Genomic DNA, 19,972 nt, shown 5'->3' with positions numbered 1-19,972 from the left:
GCCAGCTGTTTGGAGTTTCCATGTTCTCCCTGTGACTTTTTGGCTTTTCTCCAGTTGCTCGGGTTTCCTCTCACATTTTCAAAAATATTCATAGTAGAAATATTGGGCACCCAAAATATTCCTGAGTGTGAGTTTAAGTGGTTGTTTGTCTTTAAGTGCCCTGCTATTGGTCGGATGTCAGCTCAGCTATTACAGCCCGAAAAGTGCCGTGGTGACCTAGTCAAGCAACCCTAGCGAGGACAAGCGGCCATGGAAAATGAATGGATGGATGTCTTTTAATTTTGGTACACATAAGCCTGATTTTGCGAAACGCATCACACACTGCATATATTGAGCCTATATTATACAAATATGTACGTGTGAAATTGATTCCAGAACTGTAATGGTTTCCCAGAGTGGCCATCAAGTACCCCGCACTGTATTTCCACTGCGCGTGCGCCATAATAACACACACGCACACAGCTACGCACTAAAAACTGAGGACTCCATTTTGAGGTCGAGTTGCACGCTGTTGCTTCGCATAAATAGCGTTTTATTTTTATTTATTTTTAGGGGGCTACCTTTTCCTACAGGCAGGAGTGAGCGCTTCTCCACTTCAAAACGATGGCTGATTCATCAACAGAGAATGAAATTGTGGAAGGCGCTGAGGTCCGCAAACTGGCGGACTTGCGAGTTATTGATTTGAAGGCCGAGCTCAAGAAACGGAATCTGGATGCCGCTGGCAATAAGAGCGCACTGTCGGAGCGCCTGAAAAAGGTCTCAATTTGGTATTTAATAAATACAAATGGGGATGCAACAGGAATAAGCTTCCAGTTAGCCTTTTATTACACAAAGCGACTTAATTATTATACGCTCACGTGTCGAGAAGCTATTCTTGCTAACTGGCTAATAGACGCCACCGTGCTAATGAAGCTATAGCGATTAGCTTGCGTTACAAGGCTCTTCCTTCTAAAATGAATGTTGATTTTGTTGGCCTGGTTGTTGTAATATTGTGACGGAAATGCTGTCTGGATTTTAATCCAAACACGCAGGCTATAGAAGAGGAGGGTGGAAATCCGGACGCAATTGTGCTAACAGTGGAGCCAACGTCGAAGAAAGCTACACCAAGACGTGCTGCAAGAGGTATTGGTTATGATATTGCTGTGTGTGTGTTCCCTTACGGTTATACTTAATAGAACCGATTTTGCTTTTCTACCTACATAGTGAGATCATTTTGTTGTCCTCACCTGTTTAGGCCTCTTTTGGGGGGTCATGACTTGCTTTTCGAGTATAATGTCGCTTTGAATTGGGTAAGGGTTAGGCAGTCATTTCTGATGGTTAAAATTAGGTTTAAATACTAGCAAATGCATCAATGGAAAATGGACAGTGCACTTTTCTAACATACTCATGGACTCAACGCGCTCACACTGACAACTCATTTACCTAACACACTAACACACCAAAGAATGTCCTCACAAATATCGCCGTTAGTGTGTGTTCCTTTACATTTTATGTTTTGAGTTTTCTACCACAGAGTGAGGAAATTTTGTGGACATTTATGTCCTCACTTATTCATTACTCTTTTTGAGGTTCAAGACTTGCTTTAAATTATAGGTTTGAATTGGGTTGAGGTAATCATTGCTGTCGGTTAGGCTTAGGACCTAGGAAATTCATTACGTCAATAAATACCTTCACAAGTATAGCCACACAAACGTGTGTGAATGTGTATGTTAGTTAGGGATGCACAATTATGGCCAAAATTAATAATCATGATTATGTTGTGTATTATTGAAATCAAGATTATTAATTGCAATTATTCATCATGTTTGGTCAATCATGTCTAGTCATTGCCCTTTTTTTTAACAGGCTGTATATAAACAAGGCTTCATGGCGTGATACTTAGAAATAATAACAATATAAAAATAAAGTAAATAACACAAATTTACCCAGGACATGGCAAAAACTTGACACATTTAAATCAATTCGTAAATTTTAATCAATTAACATTCAAAATGTCATTTTCGGTCATTTCAAACCGAATTTATTTTGCAAATTTTTCAAAATGGGTCTCAATTGTCAGCTAGCACGGTATATATTAGGCATCAAGTGAGAAACACAATGCCATTTAGTAAATTATATATGAGGGTGATTAAAAAGTAGAGGCTTTTCTCATGCTGAAATCAAGAACCAGTTATTTATTTATTATTATTAATTATTGTATGAATAACGTTTATATTCTATTAATAAAATTAGATGACTTTGCTAATTGTTTTTAGTACATTCCCTTTAGTAAAGCACCAGTGACTGCATAACGCAACTCTATCTAGTGGATGCATAATGCAACCCCAGCCAGTACTGTGGTTTCAACTCTATGTGCGCCTTATAATCTGGTGCGCCTTATATATGGCTTTTTTTTTTTTTTTTTTTAATACAAACTCGGCCATTCATTTATGGTGCGCCTTGTAATCCGGTGCGGCTTAGTGCGGAAAATATGGTACAATTTTGATGTTTTTACTTGGGATTCTAAACGCATTAGCTGTCTAACATAGGTGTGGATTTCCCGTCATACGAGAAATTCGCCTTACGACCCCAACCGCGGAACGGAATTATCTCGTAACATGGGGGTCCACTGTACTATATTTTCACTTTGACATTTTTTAATATTGGTTGTTGGTTTATGCTCACATCTTGTAAATGCTTTTTGAATCTTGAATTTTTGGGACTCCAAACATATCTGTTGAGACCCATAGTTTTTTAGTTTTGCAAGTCTCTGGGACCCAGCAGTTGTCAGGGGTAAAATAAGCACTTATTATAATTTTCTCTGCTTTTTTTCATTGAAATTTTGCATTTTATTTAGACTTGTTTGCTGTTTTCTTTGTTGAGAAATCTATTCAATGTGGAATCAGGGATGAGACTAAAGCTTGTACAATGAGATCTCATGCGATTGGAAAACCACAATATTTTTCATCACTTCACCGCACAAGTTCCTTTTCACAGTAGTTTTTGAAATGGACTACGCAGGAGAATGTGTTACCTGTAAATGCTCTGCGCTGCCTGTTAATGTACTGCACAACAGTAAAACATATAGCCCAACATGGTGGGAACTTTAAAATAAACCATACCATACCTAATATTAATATGAAACTAGAATATGTGCAAGTCCTGAAAAATTGCGTGTGATTACCTAAGCACTGAAGGGAGAGGCGCTGAATGGTGGAATGACATTGACTGGGTTGAATCTGTGAAAAAATGTGAATATTACAGTTGGAACGGTTTGAATTGGCCAAACAATAGAGAGATACAAGAGAAAAACTGAAAAAAGTGGAAATTGTGCGGGTATTCGAATTGCAAAAACATTAATTGATGGATAAAAGGAAGTATATGACAGTGGAAAGAACAATCATTAACATTTAAGGTTTGAATTTTAACGGTTTGAATAGGCCAAATATAGAAGATACTGGGTAAAAACAAACAAGTGGAAATTGTGTGGGTATTCAAATGGCAAATGGCAAAATCAATAGGTGAAAAGGGAGTGTATGGCAGTGGAAAGAACAATCTTTAACATACAAAGTCGGAAACATTTGAATAAACTAAATAATGTAGACGTTACAAGGGAAAACTGAGAAAAGTGGAAATTGTGGTGGTATGATGGGAATGATCCATAAGGCGATTTGAATGAGTTAAATGTCGTGAACATGAAATGGGAAAGCTGAACATTTGAAATGTTATATCTCCCATTGGGAATGGAATGGGAAGCCTTCATTGGAAATAAATTGTGGATTTGTAAAAGGGTGAAAAATATGGCATTATGAGAAAATATTGGAAAAGATGAATACCTGGAATGATGGCAATGATCCCTAGGATGAATGAGCAAAATATGAAATGTGAAAGCTGTAAATATGAAATGTAAACGTCAATGGGATTTTTGGGGTGGAAAACAGGGAATTGTGGGAAAATTATAATTGGAATGAGAAGAATGGAAGCACACTTCTCACAAATAAGTGCAATAATATAAAATGGGGACGGTGTGAATCGAATGAACTGGGTTGAAAGGCGTAGTAAGCGTGTCCGACAACTGCTAACTTGACTCACAAATCTTTACGACCGTAGAGAGTTGCCTCTCCCGATGTAAGCAACACACAGTTCTCTTGCCAGCATTTATCGCAACATCTAGCACTAAGCCCTTAGCTACCATCGCTTGAGTGGTCTGTATCATCTGGCGAAAGCAGTCAGATTATTTTGAATAGACGTAAGTAATTGCACATTTTGATGAAGACAGTTTCTTCTAAATCACTTTTGAACAAACCAGGCTGACTCAAATGTTTATTACCCATATTTCAGACCTTTCTTGTACTTTATCCCCAGATGTTTTGCAAGGCACTGAACCTGGGGATAGTAATTTGGAAGACGAATCTCGTGATGGTCATGTAGGTATTGTTTTTTTTTTTTTTTAACCCTCGTTACTCCCCCCAAAACCCCCTGCTTCCAGCCCTTACCCCGTTTCAGCCATCAAACTCAGACATATCTCTTTCAGACAGTGAAGTTATCAAGCTAAATGTGCTGCCTTCCTATTTAGTACGAACATGAGAACATCCAGGACATGGACATCCTTGACATGAATGTGCTGGATGAGGCTGACAATGACAACGGCTTGCCAGAACAGGATGCGGAGGAGTTGGGGAATTTCATTGGCGAAGATGAAGATGACCACCTGGGTGATGACGACGACGATGTCACCATCGATTCTGAAGATGAAGCAAGACAGGTTGAGAAACACTAATTGAAAAACTCTAATTGACACTAAGTCCTCATCTACTAGATGTGTGCCTTTAATACTAATCTTGTTTTCGTCAGTTGGATGACTCTGGGGCGCTGGAAGAGGAAGATATGTTGTGTTCTTCCATTTATGTGGTAAGTACCCCCCTCCCTCCATTCCGATTTTTGGGTTTCTGATAGGGTTCAGAATTTCAAGAATTCAATTAAAAAATATTTCAGCTTCAATCTATAGACGTGCAAAAAAAAATCACCAAACTACTTCAGGCTGCTTTGCAAAACAGAGTAACAAAGTTTGTCTTTTTTTTTTTGTTTTTGTTTTTTTTACATTTATCAAAACTCATAGTCAATGAGCGTATCTTTTCAGGGTCTTGGGATGCACTCATGTACACCTGTTAACAATGAGTGTTTGAAGGGTTCTTGTTACTAAAGCTCAGGGGAATTCATTAGAGGCAAGGCAACGTGATGCACTCCTGGTTTGTGTCAATGTTCTGAGGTTTAGGTTACAAATCTTGCTTTCAGCCTTCCTCTGTTGAGTGTTGTTGAGTAACTAGCATGCTAACCTGGCTAGCGAGGCAGCTAACTAGCTAGACGCTGTAAAGTTGCTAGTTTAATAAATCAAAACCCACAGTCATGTGAACCTGCTCCTAATATACCCAATACATAAGGAGGTGGATGTTTATTTTGACTTGACGTTCCTTTTGCCAATAAGAGTACCGTATTTTCCGCACTATAAGACACACCCAAAAGCCTGATTAAAAAAAAAAAAAAAATCTGACGATACGCCTTATAATCCGGTGTGCCTTACATATGGATCATATCATGTGCTGACTGCGTAACCTATAGTTTATGCCTAAAAAATCCAGTCCAAACCAATCTGGCCCGACGGTGTTAAAGCCGACTCGGCCCAGCGCGATTAATTAACTTGATTTGCAGGCGTAACCAGATTTTTTTTTTTTTTTTGAGGACCTAAGAGTGTGTGGCACCACACTCATGTTTGTCGTTTAAATTTCCCTGACTTTCGTTTGTTCGTAACTTCTTTGTACTCTATATCGAAATAGTGGGTCAAAAATATATAATGCATGGCGGAGGAAAAAATTAAAAAGGCAGCGGCGCCACGCATTCACCTGCGCTTGGCCCCCCACTCATACCGTTGTTTGTCGTTTGAATTTCCCTGACTTTCGTTTATTCGTAACTTCTTTGTGCTCCATAATGAAATAGCAGGTTGAAAATATTGAATGCATGCCGAGGAAAAAAATAGACGGCGGCGCTAGGCCTTCACCTGCGCTTGGCTCCTCACTCATACCGTTGCATGTTTGTCATTTGACTTTCCCTGACTTTCGTTTATTCGTAACTTCTTTGTGCTCCATAACGAAATAGCTGGTCAAAAATATATAATGCATGCTGAGGGGAAAATCAAAAGAATTGCGGCGCCGCACATTCACGTGTGCATGGCTGGATCTGGAGCTATTCTGCGCTCTGCGGCTCCTGTTTAGTAGTTAAATAGCAATTACCAATAACGCATTCTCTGTTTTATCATTTTTTATTTAATAACAAATATTTCTTCGTACAATATCCATACAACGCTTATATTGTATGAATAAAGTTTATATTTTATTAATAAAGTTTGATGACTTTGCTGATTGTTTATAATACATTCCATTTAGTCAAGCACCATCTAGCGGCTGCGTAACACAACTCTATCTAGTGGATGCATAATGCAACCCCAGCCAGTACTATGGTTTCAACTCTATGTGCGCCTAATAATCCGGTGTGTCTTATATATGACATTTTTTAGAAACTTGACCATTCATTGATGGTGCGCCTTATAGTGCGGAAAATATGGTAATTTTTAGGAATGGGACAAGGCACAAATCACACTGAACAAGATGTCTCACAAGATAAAAGAAGAGTCAGGCTCATTTTTCAGCTGCGACTGAGATATTTCCTAATACAGTAGTGACAACAAAAGGGATAAGGGTCCTGTTAAGTGCGGCCCATAGTGTTATTCAGTTATTTGCATTGTCATTAAAACACATTTTTGTCAATTGCTGGACACTAAAAAGTAGACAGTTATCCTGTCTGTATAAAGCAGCACAGGTTTGAGTTCAAATGCAGTCGAACATTGAACTCAGACAGGAAAAAGTAGCAATGCATTTATAACCAATAACTGCAAATATCCAAACAATGTGGGCTTTCGATCGATCTGTAAAAGTTGACTTCAAGAAGATTGATGCGGGTTAGATCACTTTATAATATCTAATCGAGTAACTAAGCTTCTGTCTTTCATTGTAGTGGTTCATATGCCACTGAATTCAATAAAGAATACCCCTGCTTGTTGTACATGCCGTATAATTCTTAAAACATTTACTATTAAAAAAAAAAAAGCTGGAGCACTTTTATATTTCTCCCCTCTAAACAAGTGTTAAAACATTAAACGAGAATTATAGGTCATAGTATGCAGTTTTGTTTTATTTAATCCCAGCTTTGATTAGTTACTGCATATCCCCTGCAATGTGCTCATATACCCTATGTTGAGGAATACGAGTTGGAGCACCATTGCACAATAACCTTTGCATTGAACAAAATAATAGTGACATAACAAACATTTTTCCAATGTCTTCATTTTTTTAAGTTGTATAAAATTACTGAGATGCTTTGCAATCCAGTTTTATTACAAAAAATTTTAGCAAATATGTCTTCAGTTACTGTCAATCTATGTCATATACAATTAGAATGATGTAATCTAAAATAGAGTAGAAAGCTTCTATTAGCTATTCCCTTAATGTAGGATGCACCTGTGTATAGAGAATGGACCCTCATTTTAGGGTCAAATTCTGGTTTTTCTGTGTTGCCGTGTATTGGGCGCACGTTTGAAACAAACAAACATGTTGTTAGAATAGATGTTAGAATAACCTCCCACCTTTTGTTTGGATTTCAGACTGCCGATGCTGAGGAACTATTAGCCGAAACAGGTAATATGTAGAAAGGGGCAGAAAATGTTCCTTTTTTGTTTGCTTTTGTAGTGTTAGTGTGGAATGCAAACACTACCCTTTAATTTCAACGAGAGCGAGAGAAAAAGAGAGACTGGGAGCCCAAAGAGGATTGCTGGCTCTGTGTTGAAATTTGGTCAACATAGGTTTTTGAAGTTGTAAAAAATGGCCCAGTAACTATCTTTCTGGCCAAAAGGTGACCATTTTGGCACACGTTGACAGCAATCAGACAATGAGAGTCAGGGTGAGCCGTTGCAGGCTGCTTGCAGTGTTCCAGGTAGATGTTCACTTGAAGATGGCAGACGTGAAGATCCATCAGAGCCACGGGCATCTTTTGGCAATACTCTTTCCCAAGCTCTCATCAGGATATGAAACTGTTGGACTTCAGTTGAAGTTTTGCTCCAAGGACACTGTAAAGCCAAGCGAAAGGACTGTTTCAAGTACACCCAGTGAAATGACACTAATCTTGTGACTCCCTTCATCATGGACATTGCTTTGGATCAGGTGAACAGCTTTCTCAACCTGCGAGGCAAAACAGTTAGTTCTTGGTTATTATATTACCTTTGGGCTTCATTCCAGTCTCTCCATAGGGTCTACTTCAGCACAATGCACGGTTCTAGGAGCACAAGCAGACGGTCTTGACGTTCCTAATCAAGGCCTTGCCACTTCCTCCTTAACAATTGCTTTTTTTCAGAAGTGATTAAACTCTGTGCCATTCTATTCCTGTTAAACCTGTAGAACATGACCAAGTAGCTGGGTCTTGTTTATCTGAGCCGCTTATCGAAGACTGCCACCCGAGCCATGGGACCAGCATCGATGAAGAACAGGCTGCCACCGCCGGCGGGGAAGACAATGTGTCTGCTGACACGGGTGCCAAAGCCGACACGGAAATCTACCAGGAGGCTCTTGAGACGGACACCATCGAGGCCGGGGATGAGGAGAAGGCCCCAGAAGAGACATTGGACACTAAAAAGGGCTTGCAAGCTGTTAGTATAAACGAACAGAATGTTGGGGTTGAAATGGTCGGTTCAGAATTGGGTTCTAAGAAAGGCGATGAGGATGAGAAGACAGAAGAAAATGCGACTGCGGATTCAGCCTCGGCAGTGAAAGAGTCGTCCTCTTTAGAGGGCGAAGATCAGAACAAGAGGTTTGTTGCTTTCTGTCTACTAGAAACCGAAATGGCTATCTCTCTTGCATTGGCGCTTTTCTGCTAGTAAGAATTGGATGCTGTTTTCAAGGCGGTAAAACAATTCAGTACATTTGCCTTATCCCACTCCCTTCACTTCTACACTTCATTATCCAATCGGTGGAAGTCCTGTTTACTCACTGATAAATACCCACAAAGGGATCAGCCTTGACACTTTTTTTTTTCCTGAAAGACACAAAAGAAGTACATGTTAATGTCCTCACTCGTTGTTGTCTGAATTTGTCTTTAGTTCTGAAGACAAAGATGCTAAGGAAGAGGCAAAGAACGAAAAGGGTGAGTAGTAACATGAGAACATTCACACCTTGCCGATCACATGCTCATGATTTCATATTTATGTGGGTGCTTTAGCTGCTCCGAGTTCTGCTACAGGCAGCAGGAATCTGTGGGTCAGCGGTCTTGCTTCCACTACCAGGGCGACAGATCTGAAGACACTCTTTAGCAAACATGGCAAGGTCAGTAGCAAAGTTGGCTATATTTAATATCTTGATTTTCCTGGATACCTTGAGTATTTAATGCAGTGAACTGCAACACACTCGTCTGACTTGTTCTTTTGCTATAGGCCTTTGCTGAGACAGACTACTGCACACACATACATCTTCCTATTTTGATCCTTTAGCCGTAGTCCAGAAAAACGGAGGGCAAGATTTGTCCTCGGAGTAACGGCCCTCGGACATCGACCTAGAGTGCAACCCATAGCTGACCAAGTTTAATAGCAGTGAAGCAAATGTAGAATCAAAATTCTAATTTATTACAAGCACACGCTAGCTAACATCTTCCCATTGCTCTGTTTCGTCCTCACCGTACTCCTTCCACCGCACAATCTCACTCATGTGTGAGCTTCACTCAGACTGCTGCTTAAGGTATAAGAACAGTTTGGACAAGACTGGCCAGTCAATCACCTCATGTCACATGTCTTTTAATATTGCCTGTGAGCCGATTGACTAACTGTCTGGCCAGTGTTGTCTAAGCGGTTGACATGCTCCAGCAAGCAGTCTCCACCTCACATGCAAGTGAGAACGTGCGGCGCAAGCAATACAGTGAGGATGAAACTGAGCACTGTTGTAATAAATTGAAATTTCAATTTCAATTGGAATTTTCCCTCTTGTCATGTTTGGTCAGCTACGGGCTCCACTCCAGGTCGACGTTGGAAGAGTGCCTGTGGCATGTGTGATGAGTCAACTCGTCTATTTGGCTTACAGGAAACCCTCACAGTGCGTCTCTCAGCAATATAGCTGTTTTTGAAGCACTGAGGGTGCAAAAGATGAAGCACGAAGTAGTGAGGGTATGCTACAGTTCCTTTGTTGTGCAGGTTGTTGGCGCCAAGGTGGTGACCAACGCTAAGAGTCCCGGGGCCCGGTGCTATGGCTTCGTCACCATGTCCACCACAGAAGAGGCCGCCACGTGCGTCAGCCACCTTCATCGAACTGAGCTGCATGGCAAGATGATCTCTGTTGAGCGGGTGGGTGAGGCTGCTGTGTAAGATAGTGTGAAAATGTGAATGCTTTTTCAAGCATAATATTTTCTATGACTGCAGGCTAAAAATGAGCCAGCAGGCAAGAAGCCAGCTGATAAGACGGATATAAAGAAGTCAAGCGGCGAACGAAGACACTCCACAGACTCCAAGTAAGTTTGACTACATATTCAAATTCCATCTCAATCTGCCCGATTGAAATTTAAGTCGTGATGGAGGCTTGGCCTTGGTTTCTCCCTATTTTTTAAAATGTTACAATTAAAGAAAAATGCTAAGTTGTTTGTGTTGTTGTCCATAAGATGTTCAGAGTGACTGAGTGTTTTTAAAAGTTAATGATGTCATAGAAGTGCCCTGATTGCACCATGTTCTGGAGCATATTATGTAAATGATTTTGCTGTCTATGCGCATGAATTACTGTAATTCCCCAAGTATATGACACACCCTTAATTTTAAGAGTCAAATTCAGTTTTTTTCTGTTACCGTGTACAGTATAGGATGCACCAACAGTATTTACAGTCCTTTTTAGTGCTAAATTGACACTTGAATTGGTCAGCCATGGGTCCCAAGATTGCTAGTGATGTTAAAGAGAGAAGTAAAAAGATGATTTATATGGAAAAGAAGCTGGAGATAATCAAGAAATACGAAGAAGGCTAGGCTAGGCTACCCTCACTATGGCCGTAACAAGCTATTGAAAATAGGTTTGGAGTGCCCACCATACGGCAAATTCGCGTTACGATCCCAACCGCGGAACGGATTAATCTCGTTAACCAGGGGCCCATTGTACCGTAGTGCAGTATATATACATATTTTTTTACCTACTGTTTATTTTCAATCCTTGTGCAGTATTGCTTTCATTATTTTGACAAATTCGTCCACACTCTACTCACTGTATTTTAGCCAAGGCATGGCACTTTTCTGGAAGTGTGATCACTGAGTTGGGCGTGCCATTTCAAATTTTGACATGATGTTACCAGCTGGGTGAAGTTTTAGCTCCCTGGTTTATTCTTTCAATGTTTTCCCACTGATCTAAAATGCCTTTAATGTAAAGATCAAAGCGTTGAAAAACTGATGGGAAAATACAAATATGCTGCCTGTTTTTCCCTCCATGCAGTTGGTGTGGAAGTGGCAAGTGAGGCAAGGTTGTCACTGACACACTTCAGGGAACCAATTCAAAATTAAAAGCATACAAAGGCATTATTATTTTCTTTACACTACACGCTGGTCAGTTTATTACGTGAGGCAATGATCCGACATCTTCATTATGGTACAGCCTCGCCTGATTTCTCCCAAAATATTTCTAACTCTGCATCGCTCTCCTATATCTAAGAGGTAAAACAGTGCGCCTCTACATGCGTTATTATTTTTACTCCATTAACACTGCTTGCTGCATGCTGCTGCAACACTTCTGTTGTGCGCGTCATTCAATGTCATGCATTATGCATTTGCAGTGCTCATTTTACCTCAGGAAAGTGTTGGGTCCCTGGGACTCACAAAACTAAAATCTATGGACCCCGACAGAAATGTCCCAAAAATTGGGAGTATTGAATCTTTGTCTCATGATTCGATTTCGGGGTCTCCGGTTCAATTCAGAATCAATTTTTGATTCAAAATGATTCGATTCACGCAAAAGAGATTTCTGTGTCAGTCTACTGATGTGCAAAGAATCATCTCAGAACTTCAGTCTGCTTTGCAAGACAGAATAAAAAAGGAAAGTGTCTTTTTTTTTTTTAAAACAAGTTTTGATTAGTTAGAAAAACGTCTTTTTGTGGACAACTGTTACTCTTTGAAGCTAGCCATAAATGTTATAACTTTTACATGATAAAATAAGATTAAACAAAAATGTAACAAATTTGCCCAAATGAAAATTACTAAGATTTCTCAGTGCATTTATGCCAAACGAGAGGAAAATAAATCTGTTCAATTGAGCTTCTAAATATTATGTACAAAGCATTCAACGTGTGCTAGTTTGTCCATCTCAGCATATTGGGAGGATTATCATTCACAATTATAAAATATTTAATAATTTTGAATGTGTGTGAGTTGCCATGGGACGATGTCAGAATCTGACGTTAAGATAGCCCTGAACGGAAATATCACGGTATTGAAGTGACAGCTCTAAAATCTATAAATTCAAAATCTTTTGGTAAAAAGCAAATTTTGAAGATTATATAAATCATTTTCATAGTATAAATGCATAAAAATATTTTGAAAGGTGACTGATTTTAAATGATCTGCCATTGAGTAATAGTAGTTTATTTGAAATCAATCATTCAACTATTATGTGTATTAATAAATAGCACAATATAGATTCTGTCATTTCATGTCAATGAGTCTCATTTTCGAAAGCCGAAAAACTCCCAGGCAGCCGACTTTATGTATGAATGAGGGGTAAGTTCAATTGGTTTGCCCTCTTGAGCTCGATGTACTGCTAGCATCCTACCTCGAACGTGTATCAAAAATGTTTATAGCATAGCTGCTATAATATTACAGTGGTAACTCAAGCAAACAAACCAGGACGTGAATGTTAGAACATGATTGTCTAATGCTGCGTGCACACTGACCACGAAAATTTACGTTGCTACGCTCATTCGCGGGGCTTTCTGTCGCTGTTGTACATTTTGTCCACTTTTTGTCACGCCAAGAGAGGAGAGAGGAGTGGGGTGAACTTGCTGTGCGCTTTAAGGTAGACCCGGAAAGAAGAACATTGCTGAGGGCTTTCACTTTTCGGGGATGTGGCAGAGCCAATATTTTCATTGACAGCACCTTAAGTCTTCTTTTTTTTTTTTTTTCTTTTACACTGCGTGCCCCTCGCTTTACGGCAATACTCGTCTGCCAAAAAACCCAACAAAGTTTCAATGTCGCATTCACGTGGCCGATACCGTGCTAAATACTGAGGTGACAATGTTGCACTATCGTTAGCTTAGCACAGTAACTACGGTTCAACAGCTTTTAAAAAAGGAAGCAAACGCTGCACATACCAGTTGTACCAAGTTCTCGCTTCTGCCTTTCTACGAGCCAGGTGAGTGTTATTGCTTGGCTCTGTTTTGTATTGAAAGCTCAGCTGGCTGTGTTGATAGCTCCCGGTGACTGCAAAGCAGCCGCCATGATTCATTCCTGCACCTGCTTGAGACGTTGAATGTTCCCGAAGTTGATTGGCTTTCGTGACGCAAAACGCGAAAAAAGTAATTTAAAAAAAAAAAAAAAAACGTCACGCGGAAGGCAAAATTTCAGTTCTCGTGGCCATTCGTGTTACTCCATTCGCGTCCATCCCGACGCGCATTCGTGCCCAGTCGTGCGAACTTCATTGACTACATTACAAAACTCGCCGCTTTTTTGCCTCGTTCGCGTCAGGTGTGCACGTAGCATAAGGCAGCCAGCAAAGAGTATGTCACATCGATAGCAGGTGCCCACTGTTGGTCGAAATTGCCTCATGTGAATCAAATGTTGTTGCGTCCGGAGGATGCACGTTGATTTGAAAGTATGCGTCCCATGGCAAAAATTATGCGTCGCGGATGCAGGCAAAATGGAGCACTATATGTTTCATCTACGGAGTCTAATCATAGAATAGATGTATTTCATTCACATTAGAACTCCCATTTGTTTTTGTGACATGGACATAACGATCAGGTTTAATGTGAACATTGTCTTACAGTATATCCACTATATCTGACCATGAAATCTAGCTGCCTGTAAATAAACAATATGTAAATGTAATGCGTATTTTGCACCTCACACTCTATGCCATGGGCTGCTTCAAATCCAGTGAAGTGCAAAATCCCATGGAGAAAACTTAATTATTGGTATGTGGTATGTTAGCCCTGCTTTTAGAAGCTGACATTGTTCCCATTTCTTAGTATGATCCAGTGTCTTTTGACTCAACTTATCTTAACTATAACAATGTAAAAAGCCTGTACCATGTGTGTTTTTTGTAATAGTGTAATAATAGCTGACAATGGTCTTATTTTTTGCAGGTCTGGAAAGGATGAAGAAGAAGTTAAAGATGGCAAAGGTATGTGAAGGTGAACCCCCACCCCCAAGTAGTCATCTTTATTTTTTACAATTAAATGTGGGTTCCAAAAAAATTTTAAATGTAAAAAGTACTTATCCTTTACACATTTATGAGACAAAATTTACTACATGGCTCCTGGCGCAACATCGACCACTCATGCCCTCTTTGGTTGATGTTGCTCTGGGAGCATGAGTGAGGCAGAGTGGATTACTCCTGCCCGTATTGATTGACGTCGTGCTGGGAGCCAATCACAAATTTTGGAGGAGTGCCTCTGAGGGCGGGAAAGATTAAACACATCGTGCCGAGGGTTCACTGTAAATTACTGCCACCAATTCATGGCTGTTTGTGTAAACAGGGGATGAGAGGACTGTAGTTATGGACAAGTCCAAGGGGGAGCCTGTCATCAGTGTCAAAGCCAAAAGTAAAGAACGAGTAAGTGTCTACAACGATGGGAAGACACTAACCCCGTTGTGAAAGATAGACTTGACTCCTTAATCCCAACCTCCTCCCCACCAGAGCTCGAAGAGTCAGGACCGCAAGTCCAGCAGTAAGGAGAGGAAAGACATCTTGTCATTCGACCAGATCAAGGAGCAGCGCGAGCGTGAGAGGCAGAGGCAACGCGAGCGTGATATGCGAGAGGTGGAGAGACGCAGATACAAGTAAGTGCCATGTGGAGGATATAAAAAGCCAAGTCTAACACAAGTCCAACAGCAATTTAACTGTACTCTTATTGCAGCGATCGCGGTCAGGACAACCGCTCAGAGCGTGAGCGAATCCGCATTTTTCGTGAGAAAGAAGAGCGGAAACACATGATGATGAAGAAGAGACACTGGCTCGAGGTGGGGGTCACAATTGTTTTCTCATCTATTAGAACTCGGTGATCTATTAATTGAATACTTTTCTCGGTAGAACAAAAAACGTCCTGAGTACATTCTAACTTCTTAAAGAAAGTGGGAAACAAAAGACAATGGACGTCCTTTGCACACGCAAAGCCACAGCGTCGTCCCCGCCCCCCCCCCCCCCCCCCCCCCCCCCCCCCCCAGTAACTCCAAAATACACCATGGCCCGGTGCAGTCTAGTTCTTGTCCAAACCAGTTAACTTGTTTATACTTTCTGGCAGGCTGCTATGTTGGCACCTTCAAATATAGTACTTTTAGTAAGGGCAGTGTGAAAGGGGCTTCTTGATTCAACTGTCAGCTTTCTTGACAGGTACAACTTTCTTTTCTTTTGCGCATTTCTCAGCTCGAGAGGGAACGTCTGGATGTGGACCGCATGGAACGGCAGTTACTAGAGAGGGAAAGGATGCGAATCGAGTATGAGAGGCGCCGGGAGCAGGAACGTATCATGAGGGAGCGCGAGGAGATCCGGAGGCAGCATGACCAGCTACGCTTCGAGCAGGATCGGCGCCCCATGAAGAGGCCTTATGACATGGATGGAAGGTTAGGGCTGATTTATTTTGGGACTGTCTTTCCACTCAAATGTCCGCCCCTGACTAATTTCTACGTCTCAGAAAGGACGACTGGCCCGACAAGCGCATGAACATGGATGACCGATACCGTTCAGATTTCCGGCAAGATCGTTATCAGGACTTTGACCACAGGGATCGAGGACGGTATCCTAATGACATGAGGGGTGGCGGCCGTGGCATGGATGGTCCAGTAAGAACACAGACCTACTTTCTCCATTTCAAATAACTTTACATTGCGGAGCTCTAAAAAGTCTTATATTTGATGATCGTTTTTGAAAGGAGTAATTTTTTTTTTGGAGCTGTTGAAAACAAGCAAAAAAAATTGGAACAGGCATTATCGCAATTTAGAGCAAATTCCCACCAGCCTTACTTGTTTTTTTAACGATAGATGTGATAGTGGGACAAGGACTCAAAACACCAAAACTGTGTGTACAATAAAACTTCCAACTTTTCATAGTTTGCCTTCTTTAAATCTTTTGCGCGTAACTGTTGGAACTGTTTGCACCTGCAGAATTTCAACGACAGACATGGCAGAGACTCCTGGGGTGGCGGAGGCTATGACAAGCGCATGAACAGGTAACATTTTTAGCCATATACATAAAAAACAGTCACTGATCTTTCGAGCTCCAAGTTAAACACAAAAAAAGTAGTATTATGTATGCTCTACAGACCTAAATTTCCTACCCAATCTAACTTAATTTGTTTTTATTTTCAGTGGATATGACCAGGCTATACTACATCTAAAATGCCCCAAAATTGAAAAATGTTTACCGGTATTTCAATTCTTTGCCATTGCCAACAAAGGCTATAAAACAAGTGAAATGTTTTCTGTAAGTCTTCACAAGGTATTCGCACACTTTTGCTGGTATTTTAGCTCATTAATCAGTGCAGATCTTCTCGAGCGCATAGTTTTAGAGCTGTCGCTGGGCAACACAAATGTTTCAATTCCTACAAAGATTGTCTATGGGGTTTAGATCCAGAGATTGGCTTAACCACTTCAAGGTTTTGAAATGCTACTTACAAAAACTCTCCTTTGTTGCTCACGTGGTGTGTTGGGCATGATTGTCATGCTGAAAGACACAGCCACGTCTCATCTTAAATGCCTTTGCTGATGGAATCTCAGAATACATGGCCCCATTTATTCTTTCCTTTACTCAATCGTCCTGGTCCTTTTGCAGAAAAACAGCCCCAAAGCAAAATTGGTATTCCATGTCTGAGTTTTTATTGGTAATCCTCTTAGAGAAAAAGAACATGTTTCTTAGGTATGTGCACAATTGCTAATGTATTTAGGCGTCGTCCATGGTAACAGGATGACAATGCAGTTTTAACAATTTTCCACCCCCATGCTCCTAACACGGCAAGTTGAGTTTCTACCAAAAAGTTCTATTTGGTTTTCATCCGGACAAATGATACTGAGCCTCCCAATCCTTCACTGGATCATCCAAATTCTCCCTAGCAAACTTCAGACACACCTGGACATGTAACTGTCTTAAGCAGGCGTACATGTTTGACGCTTAGTCTGACACTGTTAGTCTGAGTTGCAGCTAACAGCAGCTTGTGTTAGTTGAGGTTGTTATGGCACTACAGTGGTACCTCGGTACTCGACCGCCTCTATACTCGACCAAATCGGTGCTCGACCAAAAAAATTCAAGTAGAAAATGCATCGGACCTCGAACAGATTTTCGGTTCTCGACTAGCCGAGCCGACCCGAACGCGCTCCTCGGCCCTTCTCGGCCAGCGGCTAATCGCCAGTTCAATTCAGACCGCCAGCGGAGTAAGACGTACGCAGTTTGTTCGAGTATTTCTTCCCGGATTTAAACTTTTTTGTGTTGCTGTAGCCCTTAATAATGGCTCCAAAGAAAGACAGTGATAAGGTGAAGGCAAAGAGGAAAACAGCGTGGACCACTATTGAATTAAAGAAGGAAATTATAGCAAAATATGAAAGTGGTGTACGAGTGTCCAACCTCGCGTCGCAGTTACCAAGCGTAAACATGGAAGGGGATTCCCCTTCCAAGGAGTAACCCCCCCTCCCGACCTCTCCACATTCATTCCTTTATGCCATCAACCACTCTCCAAAACGTAAGTAAATTATACAAAATGGTTTAGAATGCTTTATTTATCTTTATCATGTACTGCTTGTGCACATTTACTTGTGCACACATACTTTCCATTATTTCTTAAGGGAAAATTGGTTTCGGTGTTCGAACAAATCGGTGCTCGACCACCACCTCAGAACGGATTATGGTCGAGTACCGAGGTACCACTGTATTTTCCACAAAATCAAACAGAGTAAATTAGCATCCCACATCCGTCCTTATTCACATGCAGGATTATTACAGTAGCTTTTAAGAAGAAAGGTCTCACTCAATATACCTGCCACAAATATATTTGAACACAAAAAAATATAAAGAAATGAGAAAAATTAGATTTATTCTGTTTCACTTTAGTTCTTACATTATCCCCAAACTGTTGGTGCCTTTTATCCAGTACATGCTAACATAGAAAATTCCAGAATCTGACCCTAAAATAAAGGATGTGTGCCTTTACACAGGTGCACCCTATATTTGGGGAATTACAGTAATCGTGGTGTGATTATTTCTAGTGCCATGAAGGGTTGGTTTCCTGTATCTAGGCCAACATCTTTGGTGGGCGTAACAGTGTCACTCTTCTTTCTAAAGTCGAGGTTTGTTATAGGGATGGAGGCCGAGACTGGGACTCCGGTCGGAAGATGGACGGCGATCGGCCGTGGCAAGGTAGAAATGTTTTGACACCCAATTGTGATACACATAAAAACTACTTCCTTCTTTACTGATTTTTATTGTGATTTACTTGGGATAATCAACACTGACACTATAATCAAATATTTGAGTAGTAATGATTTGTCATTCAAACTGAAAAGCATCTCAACTATTTTTTTTTTTGTCATCAATATTTAGGTCGTGATGGTATCCCAGGCCCAAGCCACATGGGGGGACGTGGAGGCATGGGAGGGTGTGTAACGTTTTGACTTGTCGTTGCTTTAATTAATGAAGTTATGTTTCAACAAGTTGTGTGTGTGTGTGTTTTTTTTTTTTTTTTTTTTAATCAGTCGCGGAGGCTACATGAGCTCGTCCCAGTCGCTTTCGGGCGCGCTCAACCGACAAAACATGCAGGGCGGTGTGCAAGGTGGAGCCTTCAATCGACGCTTCTGAATTTTCCTCTGGAAACCACAAAGTACTGAGTCTCTTTAAAAAAAAAAAAAATCAGCAGAGGAAGGATTTAACAATTTTGTATTTTTTTTTTTCCTTTTTGTCAGAATTTCTCTCCATCCATGATGCTCTTGTTTCCATATTGTGGTCACTTGAGTGTCTTATTTGTGGTTGTAAATTGAAATGTTTTATAGACCCATGGTTGATGGACCTAATCCTCTTCTGCTTTTCTTGCTCAGCTTTCACATTTGCGTTACTACTCGATGAAGTTACGTACATAGGTTAATATCTCCTCTAAGCCTGTTTTATTTCCTTCCCAGCTACAAATGTTTACATTTCTTGTTTGTGACTAGTAATAAATAGTTTAACCAAAATCTGCTTATGTTATTGATTACATTTTCGTTCTTAGCTCAACATAGCAGTGCCATGTAATTCAACCAGATTAAAATCTGATCGGCCTCACTTTTAAGGTAAATTGTGGGGGAATCCATTCTGAATGATTAAAACTAAATTCTTATTGCCGCTGCAGAATTACATAGGTGCAGTGAATTCAAATACATTGGTACCTCTACTAACAATATGAAGTTGTCACAGAAGTGATTTCGTAAGGTGTTTTTTTTTTTTTTTTTGATCTGTCATCCTATTGGTGTCTGCAGATTTTTTTTAGGTGTTATTCTATGCTTCAATTTTACATTTCCGGTGACTTTTCCATCATTTTCAGGAACAATAATATATATTTTGGGAAAATTTTGAACCTGTTAATTTTCACTAAGTTTACCTGTCATATCTTTAAGCTTAATTCAAATATCAGGGTTCTTTTCTGGCTTCACAGAATTTGCTGATCATTTGAATCAGGTGTAATGGGATAGCGATTGTCAACATGC

At 40.4% G+C, this 19,972-nt stretch overlaps 1 protein-coding gene across 1 annotated transcript; it reads left to right on the top strand.

Annotated features, from left to right (window-relative positions):
* Positions 1-471: 471 nt before the first annotated feature.
* Positions 472-19,462, top strand: safb (scaffold attachment factor B). The gene is made up of 22 exons (XM_088425700.1): positions 472-495; positions 573-756; positions 1,032-1,122; positions 4,345-4,406; positions 4,556-4,744; positions 4,834-4,890; positions 7,694-7,727; positions 8,484-8,892; positions 9,182-9,225; positions 9,301-9,404; positions 10,262-10,411; positions 10,487-10,575; positions 14,395-14,432; positions 14,788-14,864; positions 14,949-15,091; positions 15,169-15,271; positions 15,675-15,871; positions 15,943-16,090; positions 16,412-16,476; positions 18,595-18,653; positions 18,837-18,891; positions 18,989-19,462. Exons 2-22 carry the CDS (start codon positions 604-606, stop codon positions 19,089-19,091), a joined length of 2,370 nt encoding a protein of 789 aa, XP_088281826.1. The 5' UTR covers positions 472-495; positions 573-603; the 3' UTR covers positions 19,092-19,462.
* The last annotated feature ends 510 nt before the right edge of the window (positions 19,463-19,972 follow it).

Source organism: Hippichthys cyanospilos, chromosome 10 (genome assembly GCF_059441005.1).
Source record: "Hippichthys cyanospilos isolate Australia breed blue-spotted pipefish chromosome 10, RoL_Hcya_1.0, whole genome shotgun sequence".
NCBI classification, from domain to species: Eukaryota; Metazoa; Chordata; class Actinopteri; order Syngnathiformes; family Syngnathidae; genus Hippichthys; species Hippichthys cyanospilos.
The sequence above is the reverse complement of the archived record's forward strand: the minus strand, read 5'-3'. Positions and strand labels throughout refer to the sequence as shown.

Excerpts from the sequence above, each read along its gene's own strand:
- safb (XM_088425700.1), top strand. The coding sequence starts at position 604 with ATGGCTGATTCATCAACAGAGAATGAAATTGTGGAAGGCGCTGAGGTC. Across the intron at positions 1,123-4,344 it reads ACCAAGACGTGCTGCAAGAG|ATGTTTTGCAAGGCACTGAA; the intron begins GTATTGGTTATG and ends CTTTATCCCCAG. Across the intron at positions 4,891-7,693 it reads TGTGTTCTTCCATTTATGTG|ACTGCCGATGCTGAGGAACT; the intron begins GTAAGTACCCCC and ends TTTGGATTTCAG.